At 39.2% G+C, this 17203-nt stretch overlaps 2 protein-coding genes across 2 annotated transcripts in view; one reads left to right on the top strand and one right to left on the bottom strand.

The window, feature by feature from the left end:
- Positions 1–248: 248 nt before the first annotated feature.
- Positions 249–4899, top strand: LOC131779289 (uncharacterized). Its single transcript, XM_059095819.2, has 5 exons — positions 249–436; positions 1158–1198; positions 2892–2940; positions 3661–3741; positions 4016–4899. Exons 1-5 carry the CDS (start codon positions 344–346, stop codon positions 4115–4117), a joined length of 366 nt encoding a protein of 121 aa, XP_058951802.1. The 5' UTR covers positions 249–343; the 3' UTR covers positions 4118–4899.
- A 482-nt stretch (positions 4900–5381) lies between these two features.
- The window catches only part of LOC131779283 (uncharacterized), a 30495-nt gene continuing 18673 nt past the window's right edge, over positions 5382–17203 (bottom strand). The window contains exons 6-16 of the mRNA XM_059095811.2: positions 16455–16994; positions 15875–16064; positions 12161–15485; positions 11177–11680; positions 10734–10951; positions 10259–10413; positions 9165–9618; positions 8648–8833; positions 7694–7872; positions 7024–7201; positions 5382–6153 (exon numbers count right to left, since the gene is read on the bottom strand). Coding sequence (XP_058951794.2) covers positions 6102–6153; positions 7024–7201; positions 7694–7872; positions 8648–8833; positions 9165–9618; positions 10259–10413; positions 10734–10951; positions 11177–11680; positions 12161–15485; positions 15875–16064; positions 16455–16994 — 5981 coding nt within the window. The 3' untranslated portion in view covers positions 5382–6101. The remainder of the gene's footprint in view (positions 6154–7023; positions 7202–7693; positions 7873–8647; positions 8834–9164; positions 9619–10258; positions 10414–10733; positions 10952–11176; positions 11681–12160; positions 15486–15874; positions 16065–16454; positions 16995–17203) is intronic.

Genomic DNA, 17203 nt, shown 5'->3' with positions numbered 1-17203 from the left:
TCTTTTGATCCACCTTATTAACGGTAAGAGAACTACCTATGGTGAACTTTTGGTTTCTGAGCTGTCTCTAATAAATTGGTAAGATAACAGGACAGTTGATTCCCCCACCCCCCTCCTCCTCAAAGGATTGCTTCGCTTTTCTCGATGGAATAAGCGAGAGCCTGGAAAAGACTTACGCGGAGAGAACTGGGTTATAGAATGTTACCAGGACAACGCGGCCGTTTGTTTTCAACTTTTGTTCGCTTGATTGTTCGCCATTGTAAACTAACAAAACAGCAGAGCGATTTTAGGATTAAGAGTTATTAAGTGAGATTTTACTCTTTTGACTTTCGATTTTGCCAAGATGTCGATGGCAACGAATTACAGATACGAAGTGGATCGTCCCGGAGCGAAAAACCTCAGGAAAGCTCTGAAAAGACAGGAAGAAAGAATCAAGGTTTGTGAGTTATCTCAACATCGATGAAACCCATCAACGAAATTGAATACACCGTATCTCGGCATGATTATGTGAAAGCTGCATGAATTGTTTCCCTTCTAAATGCAAAGAAAAGATATTCCTTCTATTATCCGGTGCCAATGATTATTGTTTAATATTTCGTGACAAGTAGGTCTGAAGGGAACGACAACAGTAAGCCCTAAATTCCTATACATCGTCATTTTTGTGAAAGGTCTGCCTGTACGTTCGTATCTCACACTCGACGATATTACTGTACGTTTAAAATATCTTAATTCTTGGTAAATGTTTGTTCGGTAGGTTCTTTCTTCGTTCATAAATAAGCGACAACCTGAGAGATTTTGTACCGTAGTGATAGATGTACGTGAAAACTTTTCGAGCATTATTATCATTTTTTTAAATTCCTAAACCAGCGCTGAACACATCTTATTTGAACTACTGTAATTTTCATTACTTGCAATGAAGTTACTCCTGAAAGGAATGATTATTAAGGAAAATATGTGCGTTGAGGGCCTCCACTGATTCCCTTCACAAGCAGCACTGCATGCATGTAGTGTCAACATTTGTAGATTTTACCTTTAATAGATGGAACTCACAAGAACTGGAAAGGACTGTACGAAGCTGTCTTTATCTCACGGAGTGACTTAAATCAATACGTACAATTCATATTTTAAATAAAAAGTCAGGATTTTTTCTTTTATAGAATGATGAGTGCAACTCAGAACAGGAAGCAAAAGTGAAAAGGTAACCAATTTAGGTAACTTTAACTTTTGACCAATCAGAGGAGTTTGTTTCCTGGTATATATCTAGAAATATGAAAAAAATTAGAACATTGTATTGTCCTAGTTGATACTGTAGGAATGTTAATATAAATTGTTAGGAGCCCATTTAACTCTTGACAATGTACATTACTTCATAGTTGTCAAAAAGATTTTTAGGAGATGCACCAAGCAGATTTATTTCTGTCAGTGTCATGGTTCCGTGCTGAAAACTGAATCACATGCTAATGCATTTTTTTCATAGTAGAGCTGTGAAGTGTGGCAGTTGCCAGCTTACATGTATTTCAACAATCCTGGTGCAAGTTTGTACATGTAGTCATGTACGTGCATGCCATATTTGCAGACTATTCGATTGTATAACCACAGTTTGAGGAGAGGAACTTTGAGGTGTTTGGTTTTGCAGTTTTGGTAATTTTTTACATTGACCTTTTTTTTTTGTTTGTTTTTTTGTTTTTTGTGATGAAAAAAATCCATTTTTTGGTTCTGTATTAGTTTGCGATTTCCTTACAGGACAATCCATTTTCAAAAGTAAAACCCATGTTCATTCAAGATTTGATATGGCATATTAGGTTTTTTTGTTTTTCCAGTTTGTTGCAAAACTGAAGACAGAAACTCATGCAGTGAAATAGGACATCCACTTTTTTTTTTCCTTGGAGCAAGATCACTGTTTGCAAGAGCAGTGAGGTTCAATAATTGGCTGCTGTCTTTTGTGGCCAGTAAACATCTGAACTTACTAGTTTCCACTGACAATACAAATATAAAATTCTGTGCCTGTTATTGACTACAATGTTTTTATTAATGTAGTGAACTGTGCCATTTAATTTCATCTTTGCCTTTGCATTTTATGGGACTGTACAAATTTTACAGTCAATCCAAGTCTGCTTGTATTTAATTGTTTTGAGTACTTATTGTAGTCAAATCTTCGAACCAAATCATATCTAACTTTTCAAAAGTTCAAGGTAAAAAGATGGCTTCTTGTTGGATGTTTTTAGAGCTACATGTATTAGATATCTTTTTAAAGTATTTTTACAAACTTTCCTCGTTCAAAAAGCTGTGGTTTGCACATAATTTTTGGTTTTGATCAAGGGCTGCTATAGGATTTTGGTTGTGGTTGATACTTAGTACTGTTTTGTGGTTTCTTTTGGACCCCAATGCCCTCGTCTATGAGAACTTTATGGTGATATACAATGAATTTAACATTTGGTTGTTTTAAGTTTCTGTGCTTTTTCACCCACATGTGTATTTGTAGCACTGTCAGGGTCATCATACGAATCTCATTTTCTCTTTTGGGATATGTGGGCATCTCACCTGCAGAATGATTCTCCCAGTCTTGTTTAAGACTAGTTAGATCTACCTGTGAAAAGTGATATGGGAAATATATAAAATTTTTTTCCCCAAAATGTGGTGAATGGTAATCCCATGAAGAATTTAGTGAGCCTCACTACATTTTCTATGGAGGTACAGTAAAGTACACTGTACATGTTGAATGAATACACATTACCCATTAATCTTGATATTGGATACTACGTGTCCATTCATCTAGCTCTTTGTATGTGGAGATGGAAGAGGTCAATATAAAAATTGAAAGCAGAGGTGGGGATCCTGGCTGTTAAGGCATCTTGGATTATTTACTTTGCAATGCTGTTATCTTCTTGCAGTGAAATTAGAATCAACCAGATTGCAGACTGGATGGAAAAACAGGAAGAGGTAAAATTTTCCTTCAATATTGTAAAAGACAACCACATACAGTTGAACAGTGCATTTACCATTCCCTTGATATTAAATACATTGTACTGTGTTCAACTCCTGTGATTTCTGCAGCAAGGCAAAAGTGTACTTTTTTTGTCACAACAGATGCATGTGCTGTTAACTGGAAATTATATATTGATTTAAAGTTTATTAAAAATGAGTTGAATCAAAGACACATTCTGTTGTGCCATGGGGCACATTTAATGTATGGCCTGAAATATTCTACTGTTGGTGAAAAGGATTTGAGAGCTGTTCCTCTGCAATGAAATGTGCTTCAAATTACTTATTCATCTTTCCACAACTTACTCTACTTGATTTTCCACTATTCCTCTTACACCTATTGTGAGTGTGGCACAATGTTTTTTTTATTTATTTATTTTTTTGCCACAAGATTACAAATGAACAGTTTTTCTCAAAAATGTATAGACAACTAAATGATACAAACTTTAAGCCTGAAATTGGGTCATTTTCATCATATCATACCACTGGTAATGCATGATCATTGTTTGAATTGAAAGGTATCAACTAAATGGCCATGGATCTATCCCAAAGGTGTCTGTTGGTAATAAATCATTCTGCATTGCCAAATGCATTTTGTTATGATGTTTAACAATGACACAGCTAGTTACATGACACCCTGACTTAATTGAATCTAAAGCTTTTGGCTGTTTTTTGCAGAATAGTGAGAGACGAATGCTGAAAGAGTGGGCTGCTGACACTAAAGAAGAGCTTTCTCTAGCAAACAAAGAATTGACAGCTGTAAGTTACAACTATAACAACAAACCAAAATGTTCAGTAATTTATTATTCAACTGCTTTATAACTCATGCAAGCATAGCCAACCCGTCAAACGAGTTTTTTTTATTTACAATACAAAATAACCACCTGTCAAAATAACTGCACAGTACTCACCTAGGTAAAGTTGGATAGCAAATGCATAGTACATTTGTACATAACTGTCAGGGTCTTTAGTTTCTGTAGTCATCTCATAGTGTTTATAGATTTACATTTATTTTGTAATCTCTCTGTTTTAGGTTAGAAGAGCCCAGCTTCAGAAGCTGTTGTATACAGAGCATGCCTTGTATGAAATGGAACTTAATGCACATGGAAAATCTTTCTTTATACAAAGAACATGAGATTAAGTGTAACTACAATGGGTAAAATTATGAGAAGATTACTGTGATAGGTTCTCACACTCATTGTTAGTTGTGCTTTTTTCTTGTAAAATAGTTGCTCCTGTTCCTTTAATAATGGAAAAAATATGAGGTGACATATTATATTAACATCAGATAACTTGATATAATTTGTTTAAAAATTCTTCAGATTTTTACTGCTGTTTTAACCCTGTAATGATACTGTAACAGCTCATATACATGCACGTCATTGTCAATGTGTCAGCTGTCTCGTTAGATGTATACCATTATAAGCCAACTTTGCTTTATTTTGCAAACAAAAATTATTGTGACTGCAAATAGCTAGATATGTTTGATGGGGAAAGAAATGGCGACTTTTGTGTCTGGGAAGACAGGGTGGTAATAGGTGCATGATCTGAACTGAGTAGCTTGCTGAAAGGAATTTTCAGGCGCATCACCTAGAGTTTGTTGCAAAACATCACGCTCTTCTACATGTAGGAAGGGTGCAGGGGCATGCTCCTTTATAGGAGCATATTTGGCTGGAATGTGTAACTTATTTTAGCCGGACATTGATGTTAGAATCCATTCAAAAATACTTATTTTCTTGGTTTGATCACAATTCCTAGATTAGCCTGCGCAAAATGGTCTGACAGCCGATAGGTTTCTGTCGCCTACTGGCTTCTAATGGCAAACCTGGTCTCTGAAAGAACTTCTGGACAGGTGAATACCTGACAAAGTTAAAAAATTAATAATCAGCCCAAATTAAATTTATTTTGAAACAATCAGTTCAAATGCTTCTCCGAATCATTTGTTAAATGAATATGCATGTATATCCCCACATTAATTTGCAAGTTTGCCAAGCACAGTGGAAAAGAAAGACCAACAGTTATGTCAGAAGCATAAAGTTTCTAGTCGTTTAAACAAAAAATCGGTAAAAAAGAAACTCACAATTGGACTCACGGTAGAAAAATAAGGCCATAGAGGGAAAAGAAAAGAAATCTGACTGATGAGAGAAAAAAATGTTGTTGTTACTGGTGAGATCATTTATGCATCTGTCCTCCAAAAGAGAGTAATTAAGCACTAACCAAAATGCGTATATGATTTAGCTTGACATGTAATTTCCAGGGGCGGAGCACAAGGAAAGCTATGACCTTCGAGTGAATTCTCCAAACCATTTAGAGGAACTATGTTGCAGGTAGAAGGGAGAATTGCAAATGAGACCTCGAGAGTGTCAGCTCAATTACCTGCCGCTTTTTGGGAAATGTGCCCGCGCTCCTCTCTCTCTCTCTCTATGAAGTTATGTTCGAAGACCAGGCTCGAGAGGTTGGGTGGCGGAAATCGGGTTTAGATAAAACGTTGAAATTTGCAATCAGTACGGCCCTAGATTGGATCAAATGTTTCGCTTTCGTTTTAAAATTAAGACTGTATCTTCTATCTCTCACTCTTACTATCTTTTTTTTCGAAACATTTCGCATAATTCTATGTGTACTAGATTCGCAAACAGCATTCATTAAAAGTAGCTTTATTTGTTATTTATAACAGCACCAAGCGTTTGCACTTTTTACTCTAAGTTGAATTCTCATAAGTACTTTACAAAAGTTTCAAACTGAGGAACACTAATGAAAAACTTAGTTCCTGTTTTATCAACTACAATTTTTCTCTTATAATGAAGGAAAATCAAACTGTTCGAGTTGTTTAAAAAATCAATTAAGCAGTGTAAATCTTTAACGCAGTATTTTGAATTTGTCCTTAAAGGCAGTGTAAGGAACGGTACTATCTTTGTTAATCAGAATCTAATTATAAAGAACTTCCAAATGAAAAATCAATATATGTGAATTAGGTAGAAGCTTCTCTTGCTTACAAAGTGCTACATTACGTTGTCCTATTTTATTTTCTTGTCTTCAATTTTCGTTGCCTTCGACGGATGTCATCATGGAATCCACTACCGTATTTTGTGAGTGTCTAGTTTTCTGGTCGGAGGATGGTTTCACTTGAATAAAGACCCATCCTGGCTGCCAACTCGATTTCCTTTCGTCGTCCTAGTGGAATTTGCAAAAAGTTCCAATAATATACAAATGTATGAATGACATGCTATTCGCACTACCTGATGGTTGTAAGAAATCAAAATAATTGATCCTTTGATTTTGATTGTTTTCCTGTTTGTTTCAAAATCAAATGCGAAGTCTCCTTTGAGTGTAAAATGTTTTTCGCAATTCAAAAAGGCGTTTTCAGGGTAAAAACACACAACAGTTCAAAGTTCAAACTGAGATACTTTTTACTACCACACCAAAAAAATGTGAAAATGCAAGAATGGAATCATGGCCCTCACTGGACTCTGCAGGATCGTTAAATGACTTTTGCGGACATGCGCAAATTAGAGGTCTTATTATCCAGCCAAGAATTGCAATAAGAGGTAACATCCACTGCTACCTTACAAAATCTGTTTCCTCTCCACATACGGTATTTTCAAACTTTTCCAGTTTGAAGATATTATCGGAAAGCTCCATTTTTGATGGACAATTTATGGACAGCGGGCCTAATTTAGGTTTCCAAGTCTCTCGGGCATGTGTAGTAATTGTAAATTAGCTGGATTCTTTCCCAAACAGCGCATGCTCTCAATGTTGGCGCTACCACGGGGACATCAAGATTCTCGGGAAAAAAATTGAAATGCTTCCCTCGGGACCTGTCGTTGATCGTTGTTTATTGTCCGATTAAACCTTTAAGGTAATGTTTTGCCATCCTTTTTTTTCGGTTTTTGGTGGCACTTATACGTGCACTCAACACGCACAACACATTCTCAGTAATAAACAAAACGGAACAAAGTCACGAAACCGAACTTCAAGGGAAAAGCAACAGTTGGAACTAAAACAAAATAACACGATTTTATGCTAAATAAAAAAGGTCCTTACCTTCTATATATCTGTTTCGTTTCCTCGGATAGAGGGGGATAGAGGGGGTTGGTCCGTCCCATTTCGCTCATTTGAAAGGACGAGAAAGAGGTTTCCATTTCATCATCGCCGCTTACCGGGGTAAGGACTAGTTCATGGCCATCATGGTACTTGTCTTTTGAGGTCTTGCTGCGGCGGTCTAGAAGATTACGTCATGCGAAGCATTAACGTAGGATAAGGGGTAGTTTTCCACAACAATAAGCCAAACCTCTTGAGCTCCCCTCCCACCCTGATCGTAGTAAAGATTTGCTTCTCTCCGAAAAGAAATATATATTTTTCCAAGTTAACGAAATCTTGGGTTGAATTGACTCTTATTTGCCACGCTCTGTGATTGGTGCAAAGTACTAGTACTAACTTCGCAACGAATTGCGCATTTCTCTGGTTAAATCCGTTGATATGCGTTTACTTAGATTTGTCATTAGTTCCTTGCCATATTCTCTCTTTTGTTCTTAATGGCCGTTATTATCCCGTTGGTTTTACTCTTAATCAACCCAATTGAAAAGTGTTTTATCATTAAAAAACACTCTGCGCTGTTTTAAAACCGCACCTCTACTTTAGCTTGAAAAGCGTTTGAATGCGGAAGGAAACAAGAGAAGCAGCAGAAGGGAAAATTTATAGAAAACTACTTTACTTGTCAAAATGGGTTTCCTCCTTTTCTTCTTTCCAAAATCTGATCGCTGCGCGCTATCGCTTCCTCTATGCAGTACTGACTCTCCACTAGTGCTAAGATTGCTCGTTTCCTGGGCACTAGTCTGTTCCAGGCACCACGCAAGACGTTTCTCCGGGATGCACGACAGAGGAGACACGGCCCTGCAGTAAATGAAAATGAAGAATCATCTAAGAGTGCGTTCCTTTGGGAGGATCCGGATTAGGATTTGTGACCCAAGATCACACAGATCACGATGCATGAAAGGAGAGGAAGTTTGGACGAGCTCTTAGAGAATTCCAAAAAGTGCGCTATTTTAAGACTTGTGTATGCACGTGGGTTATTGAGCTCTTCCCTTGATGGCTCGTCTACAGCACTATCATTAGAAGCACATTTTTTCATGATAAACTCAAACAAAGGAATTAAGAAAACAGAGGCAAGTATTGATTACGATATGGATACTTGAGAACCCTGAATGCCTGAGATCAGTAGCCGATCGATTTAACATTACAAAATCGATTTTATTTCGTGTTTATCGCAGAATTTGGAGCGATTGCCAACAATCTTTCCGGTCAATATATGAAGTACCTTGAAATTGAACACCACTGGGCAAAATGATTAATTTCGGATCCTTCGCCCAAAGGAATGCGTTTGATCAGTGATCCAATGATCCGTCTTTAGATCACGCAGATCAGTTATCCGATGAATCCTTGTCTAGAGTGGATTTGATAGATCACTGATCTGAAAATGGGTTTGCTCGAAAGGGACGCCACAGATCAGAAATCCTGATCCGGATTCTCCCAAAGGAACGCACCCTAAATTTAATTTTGATTACTTCAAGGGTTCAATTTGGTTTTGATTCCTCTTACTCGAGAGAGTATATTAAAATTATCCTACATAAGACAAACTATACAAAGAGGAAGAAGAGTTTCTTCCCACCCGTGTGTTTCTTTGGGAGAGACAGGCTGTGTCTCAGTATCACCACCATACATTACTGAAACAGTTTTCGGGACCGGTTTCGGTGGATCCACATCGCTAGAATTCATCTGTTCACCAGCCAAGCCTCGTTCTCTAAGCATTGAACTACAGGACGGAACCTCAATCTCAGTTCTGCTGCTCACATTCCTGCAACAGTACAATAATAGCATCTTCGTAAGTCTTCGAAGCCTTTTGACTTTTATGCCTGAGGCTTGGATAGATTTCGATTATTTGTGTGGGACTTAGAGTAACTCCTCTTTTTTCGAGTGGAACGACAGTATATCAAAGGTGATTCGTTGGGAACTTAAACTACGTTACTGTTAAGTTTTCGGGTACTCATCTAGCCGGGACCTCTTAAACTAAAGTGCAGCAAGCTAATTACCAGGCAACCATATTTTGCCACATGGCAGGTTACAAGGTAAATTTGAAATTTATTACTGATCTAAATATGTACTTAAGATTTCTCATCTAATATTACCTCTGCGATTCTTGTTTCCTTTTGCGTAGCCAATACACAAGAGCACCAACAAAAATCAAAAGCACCCCCAAACAGACCCCAGTCACAATCCATCTCCAGGCCCCACTCTTCTTTTCATTTCCTGTTATTAAAATCTTGGTTGTAGTTTGATCACGTGATGCAAGAACGGCACCACCTGTAGCCTCGTCCAGTTGGACCCACACTACGCTCTGCTGTCCTTCTTCTTCGTCGTTGTCGATGTTGATGATAAACGAGTCAGTCCACTGTCCATCTGTAAAAAACACTTCTCCAGATTTCGGCCACACGATCTCCATACTGTCTGATGAATCGTTTTGGTACAAAGACCATTGTACTGTTATGTCGCCCTGGGAACCTTTCGCTCTTCGTAATGGAAATTCCAGTTTTTTGACGTGTCTGGAGCGGGTAACTTTTACTACTCCATCTTCGTTATACACTATGGATAAGAAGGAGAAGAGATAGGATATTTTGACACGAGATGCAAATATCAGTTTGTCATTTCGCCTTGGAGATAAAGGCAAACCACAGAAAAATGAGAAATGTGATATTAAAATTCACCAGTTAGTAATTCAGTCAAATGTCGCTTTATAACTGTCCGAAATTCAGGTATCCAGAAGTATTTAGTAGCTAGTTCGAAGAACTGCAAGCTTAGATATATGTAGATAAAGCTTTTAAAGATTAATGTATAGATGTCAATGAATCAAAAAATGGGTACAGCTTTCAAGTTCTGAATCATATTTGACCGCTCTGGTTGCCATACAGTTCCTATGCGATAGTTAAGAAGGAAAATTTGGTAATTCACTGGATTATCACTGACCATGAGCAACCAGTTGTGGTTATCATGTAAATGTGTACCCAAAAAACCGTTAGGTCTCATGGTTCATTGTTAACGGTTTGTAGGTGTCAACGTTTTTTTCATCGAAAGTATTCTAAGTTAACAACCTTAATCAATTATCATCATCTGTTTGATGAATAAGTTTTGAATTTTGTCCACCAGGAATAAATTACTACGATAGGACTCGTTGCCTTTATCTTGTATTCCGAAGGAACACTTGAAGCTTAGCAGACACACTTACTTGAATTGTTTTTATCAAGTAGCACCAAACCATTTTGAGCGTAGAATGACCAAAGGAATGAAAACTGAGTCAGGTGACAGACTCGCACTGTTAGCAGTTTGATCGACTTGTTCACGTGACTCCAGGGCTGAGGGCACGTGAGAGCCGCATCAAACCTAAGCATCAAAATGAAAGCAAAAAGGCAAACAGCAAGGGTAAGTTTCTCTTATGCAAACAACGAGAAGAATGATGACGATGATAATGATTTGCCTTGATGTCGATAAATTAATCCAATTAATGTATAATTCAATCAATAAATAGATTAATTAATCAATCAATAAAGCCATCATTTACTCAGTACCGAGTTACACAAAACCTGAAAGCGTTCGCAAAAGCTTTGTAAACAAATACTTCTTCTCTAAACGCAATTGTCCTTTCATATATTTTTTCTTTTTTTAATGTTTCGTTTTTAAAATCTTTCCAGCGATTAACTCACCAGCTGTCATTCTTCGAATCCCACAAATACAACACAGGGTCTATGTCTTCTTTGGTGACTTCATTATTGACGTGCTTACTGTTGGCTTTCACCAGGTTATCAACGTCGTAGAACATGGCAATTGTGATTGGCTTAGAAAATTTAAAGCCTTCTTTCACTGTGTTGTCCTGTGGGTCTAACGCCTTGATGACGAAACTGTAATTCCCAAGCATGAATTGCTGTTCAATTATAAAAAAAAAATTAGTGAGCTTTTTTCTCTCATGCGAAACACACCCATTACACTCTTGTGGCAATTGGCAACTGATGCAAGTATCAATACACAGACTAATATGTCATTATGTCCTTCCAAATTTAAATCAAATATTGTGATCGAAAATAACCTAAGATGTGGAAGAAAGAGAGAAGAACAAACAAAACCACAGTACAAAGTAACCAAAATATACCTTGGGCCTGGTGTATGTAGGGTTACTGACGGGACCCTCGTCGGTCTTATTTGTATCCATTGTTTTGTCATCCAAACTGTACGATCTCAACTTCACCTGTTCCTTGACAGCACCTTCAGGTACAGTCAATGTCCCGTATGTCTTTCCAACTCCTCCATCCTTGCGAGTACCATCTTCTTTAACATTCACAGTATCAAAGAAAAACTCAGCACTAGTTGCGTTATCAAAAATATATTCCGACTTGCCGACGACGATTCCGTTGGACGACAGCCTTTCCGACAGTAGGCCAGCTCCATTTGTAGCACGAACAGTGGCATAATATATATTGCCTACGCCAAGTGCGTCGTCTTTGAAATTAGCTAGCCATATGGTAGTGTTCGTAACTTCCTCGAACTCCTTGACATCCGTTAAACCAGGGGCAGTTCCCCAAGCAACCTCATATGATGTCACATTACTTTCAAGGTCACTTGCAGAGAAATAGGCAAAGATAATATCAACGAAGACCTGGAAAGGAAACAGGTGTAAGTGTGGCAAGCGTTGTGACCAATCGATAGGCTAGTGAATAGTTTACGACTTCGCGCACCTTAATATCTACACCTCTCATTTATTTCAGTAATATTGTTTTCGTTGAGAAATCAGACAATTGCTCTTAGTCAAACAAGAAAGCCATGCATAGGTGTCCTTACGTACATGTATGACAAGAATTAGAGCGGGAATAAACCAAACTCTTCGTGCTGCCCTCACTTCAGAGTATAGGCCTAAATAAGCGATGAAATAAATAAAGAGTCAAACTTCTCATAAACTTTAAGTAATTTTGAGTAAGGTGCATTTTGTGATATGGCTTAAGAAGCACAAATTTACTTGAAGCTGGATTTTTTTATCCTCTTAGCACGATCGGCTGAGTAAGACTCGGAAAGTGTGAGACGGATTTTGACATGAGTTACAAGGTGAATTGGTATGACATATCATCAACCTCTTTTTTACCTGAAAATCCATATCAGGCCCCATAATTCCATCCCTGACATAATTCATCACAGGTGGTGTGGTATCTATGGTGACGCCATCACTGTGAGCGGCAGAACATCTGCGAGCTCCATTGCAGGCTACAACTGTTACGTAGTAATAGTCACCCTGCCCAAAGTTAAGACCGTAATGACTTCCGTTTGGCCTCAATCCCGTACTTTCACATTGCCGAATGTCGTCTGTCATGGGCCTAGATCCTACACACCAGAAGTACTCTACGATGTCGCTTTCGTCGTCGAGGAAGTCAAGCCATCTGGCGTGTACCTCTCCCGTATTATTGGTGTAGTCCACATCCGTTTCCTTAAAGTCACGAGAAGAGCACTGACTGTCTTCGCCAAAAGTCGAGTTGTCCGAGCAGTTCTTGTTTGGGTCGCTCCCAAGTCCATCATAGACAAGTCCAATCTTAGGGGAGGTCGGATCGATCACGAACGACTCTGAGAGAGAAGTTGTTGAAAGATCGGCTCGTGTTGTTTCAAGCAACTGCACCGTGTACAAATTCTCCGGGCCAGGGACGAAAAATGATCTTTTTGCGAAGGAGACGTTCAAGCCGTTTGTTGATGCATTCAAAATCGATTGAGAATGACAAGAAACTGCGTCACAAATATTTGATTTAAAACTGAAAGGATCGTCACTTTGAGGTGTTAAGCATGACATTCCTTCACACTCCATGCACATGTCAGCGAACCCGCCAAATGATTTCCGTCCAGTCTCGCAAGGTACGCAACGCACCGACCCAATGTCCTTTATCTGAGATACCCTGACCCGAACATGATCAGCAGGACAATAAGTTGCCATATAAATCCTTCCAGTACCTGAATTTTCACCTTGTCCTGGCCATGCGATAACATCTGGGGTACCAAACAAAACTGTATCGTTGATAAAGGAAACGGAAGTACGAGGAATTCCATCATCCACTCTTGGTCCACTTTCTCGTGCGATCACACGTCCTAGGTTGGCACATTTTTTAAGTTCATTGTCCGTAAAGATTCCATGAAAACCTAACAATAGCACACCCTCTCGGCCATCTGATGTCTGCATACCCAATGCGATGATGTAACCTCCATCTCGAGCATCGACATCGAGGTGTCCACTAAGATGTTCGTTTTGTGTGATTTGAAAGTCGCATACATCTTTGTATGAACTTGATGTGATGTTGAGCTGTAAAACATCTACAGACTTGTGGTCCTCAGATACCATTATTAGCGCGTCAGTCTCCGTAAGAAAAAGTGAAAAAGGAGTAGTCATTTTTCCGAGCTCATAAATGCGAATTGTCATGAGCAATGTAAACATCTCAACAGAGTACACTGAGATGCAAGAATTCTTCCCTTCTCCTGTCGCTACAGCTAAGATACGCTTGTTCAAAGACAAGGAAAGTCCGAAGTTATTATGATTGTTTTCTTTTCCCAGAGCTTTCGCAAGCTTCCACATACCATCCCGTTCCTGGAAAAGGGCCACAACACTGGTGTTCGTAGATGAGTTAATTCCTGTCATAGCGATCGTATTGTGATTGATGGCTATCACATGTTTCACATTATCGGCCCACTTGTTGCTTGCGTCACACATATCGGTTGATACAGTCCTACAATTTCCCAAAATTGCAGTCTTAGTTAAGTCAAGGTCGCCGGTGTCATTGACTTCACTTTGAAAAATATAGGCTTTACCATTGGCCATGAATGCGGACCTATTACCGTGAGATACCACAGTGATGGGTGTTGTCGGAAAACCAACAATGTAATCTGGCAATGTTATGTGGCTGGCAGCCCTGTTTCGAAGGGGCAAAACAAACGCCTTATCTGCAGAACCAACTGCAAAATGATCGTTTGGTAGCCTTGCGATAGAAACACCAAAATGATAAGAGGGCATGGTTGTTTTAAAATGAGTGTCACTGAAGAGAGATTGGGGATCAAGCGGGCGCCTGGTACAACATGGACCATCGGGATCGGCAAAACCCGGGAAGACTTCCATTACGCGCAACTCCTCAGTGGTGTTGGTTTCATTCGTGTCTGATGCAACTCTTTGAACAATAATTTTAAATTCCTTAGTTGGACTGAAAAGATTGTGATCCAAAATGAAAGCTGTTCTATTGCTGGAGTCATTTAAGCCACTTCTCACGATCAATTCCACCTCTCCAGGGGAAGATATATATCTTATCTCCGAGTCTAATGCACTCTCGTTAACCGTAGGCAATCTTAGATCTGGGAGCCAACGTTGGGGCTCTTGTTTGGCTGCCTTATCTGAGAGGAATAATCCACGCTCTGGAGGAGCAGCAGGCTCGATTCTCAGTCCATCACTCGCAGAATCACTGTAAATACCTCCTTCGTTCCAGACCCTCACAACTTCTCGGTAACGTTCCCATGGCTCTAAAGTCACGCCCTGAAGAGTCACATTTCGTTGCCATTTCAATACGTCCATGAAATCGTGTACTAGCGGTTCGCTACGCCAGGACTTCGCGGAGTCAATCTGCGGCAAAGACAGGTTCGAAGAAGGCTGTGTGATAGCTACCTGAATATGAAAACGTGAAATATCTTCAAAATATCTTCCAAATATCTCCCATCTGAGTGACAAACTTTGGGCCATAGATTTCCAGTCAATGTCGGAGAGAGTGGTTCCGTTCGAAGCGGGAATATCGATAACTTCCACAACCATAGGTGCAACGGATATGACCTTGCAGTGTTCAGATACCAAACGAGCTTTCAATCCTACGCCATTTATGGCGTATACTGTTGCAAAAAGCAGCGTCCCTGAAGATATTCTATTTGTTATATCTGCTCCATTGCTTCTTTTTTCCACGGACCTTAAAGTTAATACATCGCACTGTGCTTGAGATGTTCCAACACACCAGTCATATCGCTCTAACTGGCTCTCTGGATCTTCAAATTCATCCCAGTCAGCAGTCAGTAATTCTTCAGTGCACTTGAAACGTACGTGATCGCTGCCTTGAATCGTCGTTTTGGTTGGAAACTGAAGCCCCTGATGAACAGAAATGTTTCCGGTAGGATTTTCTCTAGTAGTGTTGATCAGACCGTTGTCGGGATATTTCAAAACTGGTGGCGTTGAATCGATCAATATTTGGTTTGTTGCCATCTCCGAGGACATTCCGATATGGTTTGTTCCTTTTACAATTGCAAAATATGATTCGCCATGGAGTAGATTTAACTCATGAATAGTGAAGCTGACATCCATACCCACGTCAATGTATTTGGTGACTGTACAATTCCCAGGGACAGTAGTGACACAAACTTTATATAGAGATATTCTACTTTCGGGGTCAATAAATTGATCCCACCTGCGCAAAAAAAATTGTAATTCTAGTTAGAAAAAGAAAGAGTGTCTTCACTGCAAGCGCAGAAGTTTGAGTTTCGAGGAGGAAATATTTGTTCTAATAATATCGGATACAGCCCAGTTCCATGATCACGCAGTGGCGCATAATCAAATTAAGGTAGCCAACGAAGATAAGTCAGGATGAAAAGGAATTTTAAGGGATCTGTATCGTTCTGAGTTACCTCTCCTCGCGTGATGGTTGTGTAAGTGCTGTGTTGCAACGATTGCTCATAAATTTTCAAAATAGTTTTAACGTTTTCTTACTTAATCGATTTACGAAGTGCATAAAAATTGTGTTATCCACAAACAAGCCAATGACGATTTTGAAAACCAAAGACTAATTTTGTACTGCACCTGACAGTCAAATTCGTCAAATCTGATTGGTATTTGGCTGGCTGGAGTCCAGTTCCAATCCTTGCTTCGCCTGTCAAGGGTGGGGTAAAATCAACCGTGAATCCATCAGAGGAAGCTTGAGCATAGAGACCGGCAAAGTTGAAGGCCCTAACGATGACGAAGTACTGACCGCCGCTTTCAAGGTCTACTCCTGCAAGTCACAAAAATTTATAAGCAAATATATATTTTGCAGAAATCGATCACTCCCTTAAAGTTTGACTCATAGCTTGGCTATGAGCATGTCGGTTGTTTATCAAATGCACTATCACTAGTGTATTTGACTTTAATATAAGACAAACTAGTACAAGAGAATATAATTTATAGTGATTCCTTGAAAATACTTTTTAATTGTCTTGGTGTAAGGTTTTCGTCACTAAGAGGTCTATAATGCGTCTGAGAATTATTGCAGACAAATTTGCAATTGAGTTGGACTTAGCGCTACAACTTGCTCTGGTAAGCCGTCATGTTGCTGTAAAATTTGTCCGCCGAGGCTCACCTAAACGGACGTGAATATCTTAACATACAGATCTTTTTATCTTACCTGTTATCGAAACATTGGTAGCTTTTCCCACTCCAGTAAAAGATTGTGGACAGATGGACACGTTCCGGGCGTCGCACAAAGCTATTTCATAGGACTCGATGCCAGACTCTAAGTCTTCAAAGTTAATCCAATGTGCACGAATATCTTCCTCTCCATTTACATAACTGCTCTCTATGCCATTTCCGTAGATCACAATCCCGGAAGTTGGCGGAGTCTCATCAACAGTCACTCCATCTGACATGTATGAGGTTTGAACGCCTGCTCCGTTAACTGCGTTCACCGTGACATAGTACCGCTCACCGTTCTTTACGGGTTTGTTGAGAACCTTACGTGTGGAGGTACTCGATGGAGTAAGTTCGGTTTCTTGAACAAGATTGCATGAACCTGGTGACAAGCCAGCACACCACCTGATACTTTTGACGTCACTTTCGAGGTCTGCAAATTCATTCCAATGAGCTGCGATGAAAGTCCTGCTTTTTTGAAAGTCAATGTCTTCACCTTCTTTTGCTCCATCTAAAATTTGTCCTTCAGATGTGGGACCTTCCGAAAAAAGCATATCGCTTTAATGACACCAACGATAACAAAAACAGTCCATCATTTTAAGATGCGGCCGTGTTGGTCTCCATAATGACAAGAGAAATTGTGCCGATGAAATTTCTAGCGAAAGGTGACATTTAAAGCGACCAGCATTTGATAGACTTAAAGAGGGCTTAATGTTCTCATTGAAATAAGACAGATATTTCCATTGA

The sequence above is a fragment of the Pocillopora verrucosa genome, chromosome 4 (genome assembly GCF_036669915.1).
Source record: "Pocillopora verrucosa isolate sample1 chromosome 4, ASM3666991v2, whole genome shotgun sequence".
In the NCBI taxonomy this organism is placed as follows: Eukaryota; Metazoa; Cnidaria; class Anthozoa; order Scleractinia; family Pocilloporidae; genus Pocillopora; species Pocillopora verrucosa.
Note: the sequence above shows the minus strand (reverse complement) of the source record. Positions and strands in the feature narration are given on the sequence as shown.

Coding starts and splice junctions, on each gene's coding strand:
- LOC131779289 (XM_059095819.2), top strand. CDS start 344: ATGTCGATGGCAACGAATTACAGATACGAAGTGGATCGTCCCGGAGCG. Junction 437..1,157: donor GACAGGAAGAAAGAATCAAG/GTTTGTGAGTTA, acceptor TTTCTTTTATAG/AATGATGAGTGCAACTCAGA. Junction 3,742..4,015: donor CAAACAAAGAATTGACAGCT/GTAAGTTACAAC, acceptor TCTCTGTTTTAG/GTTAGAAGAGCCCAGCTTCA.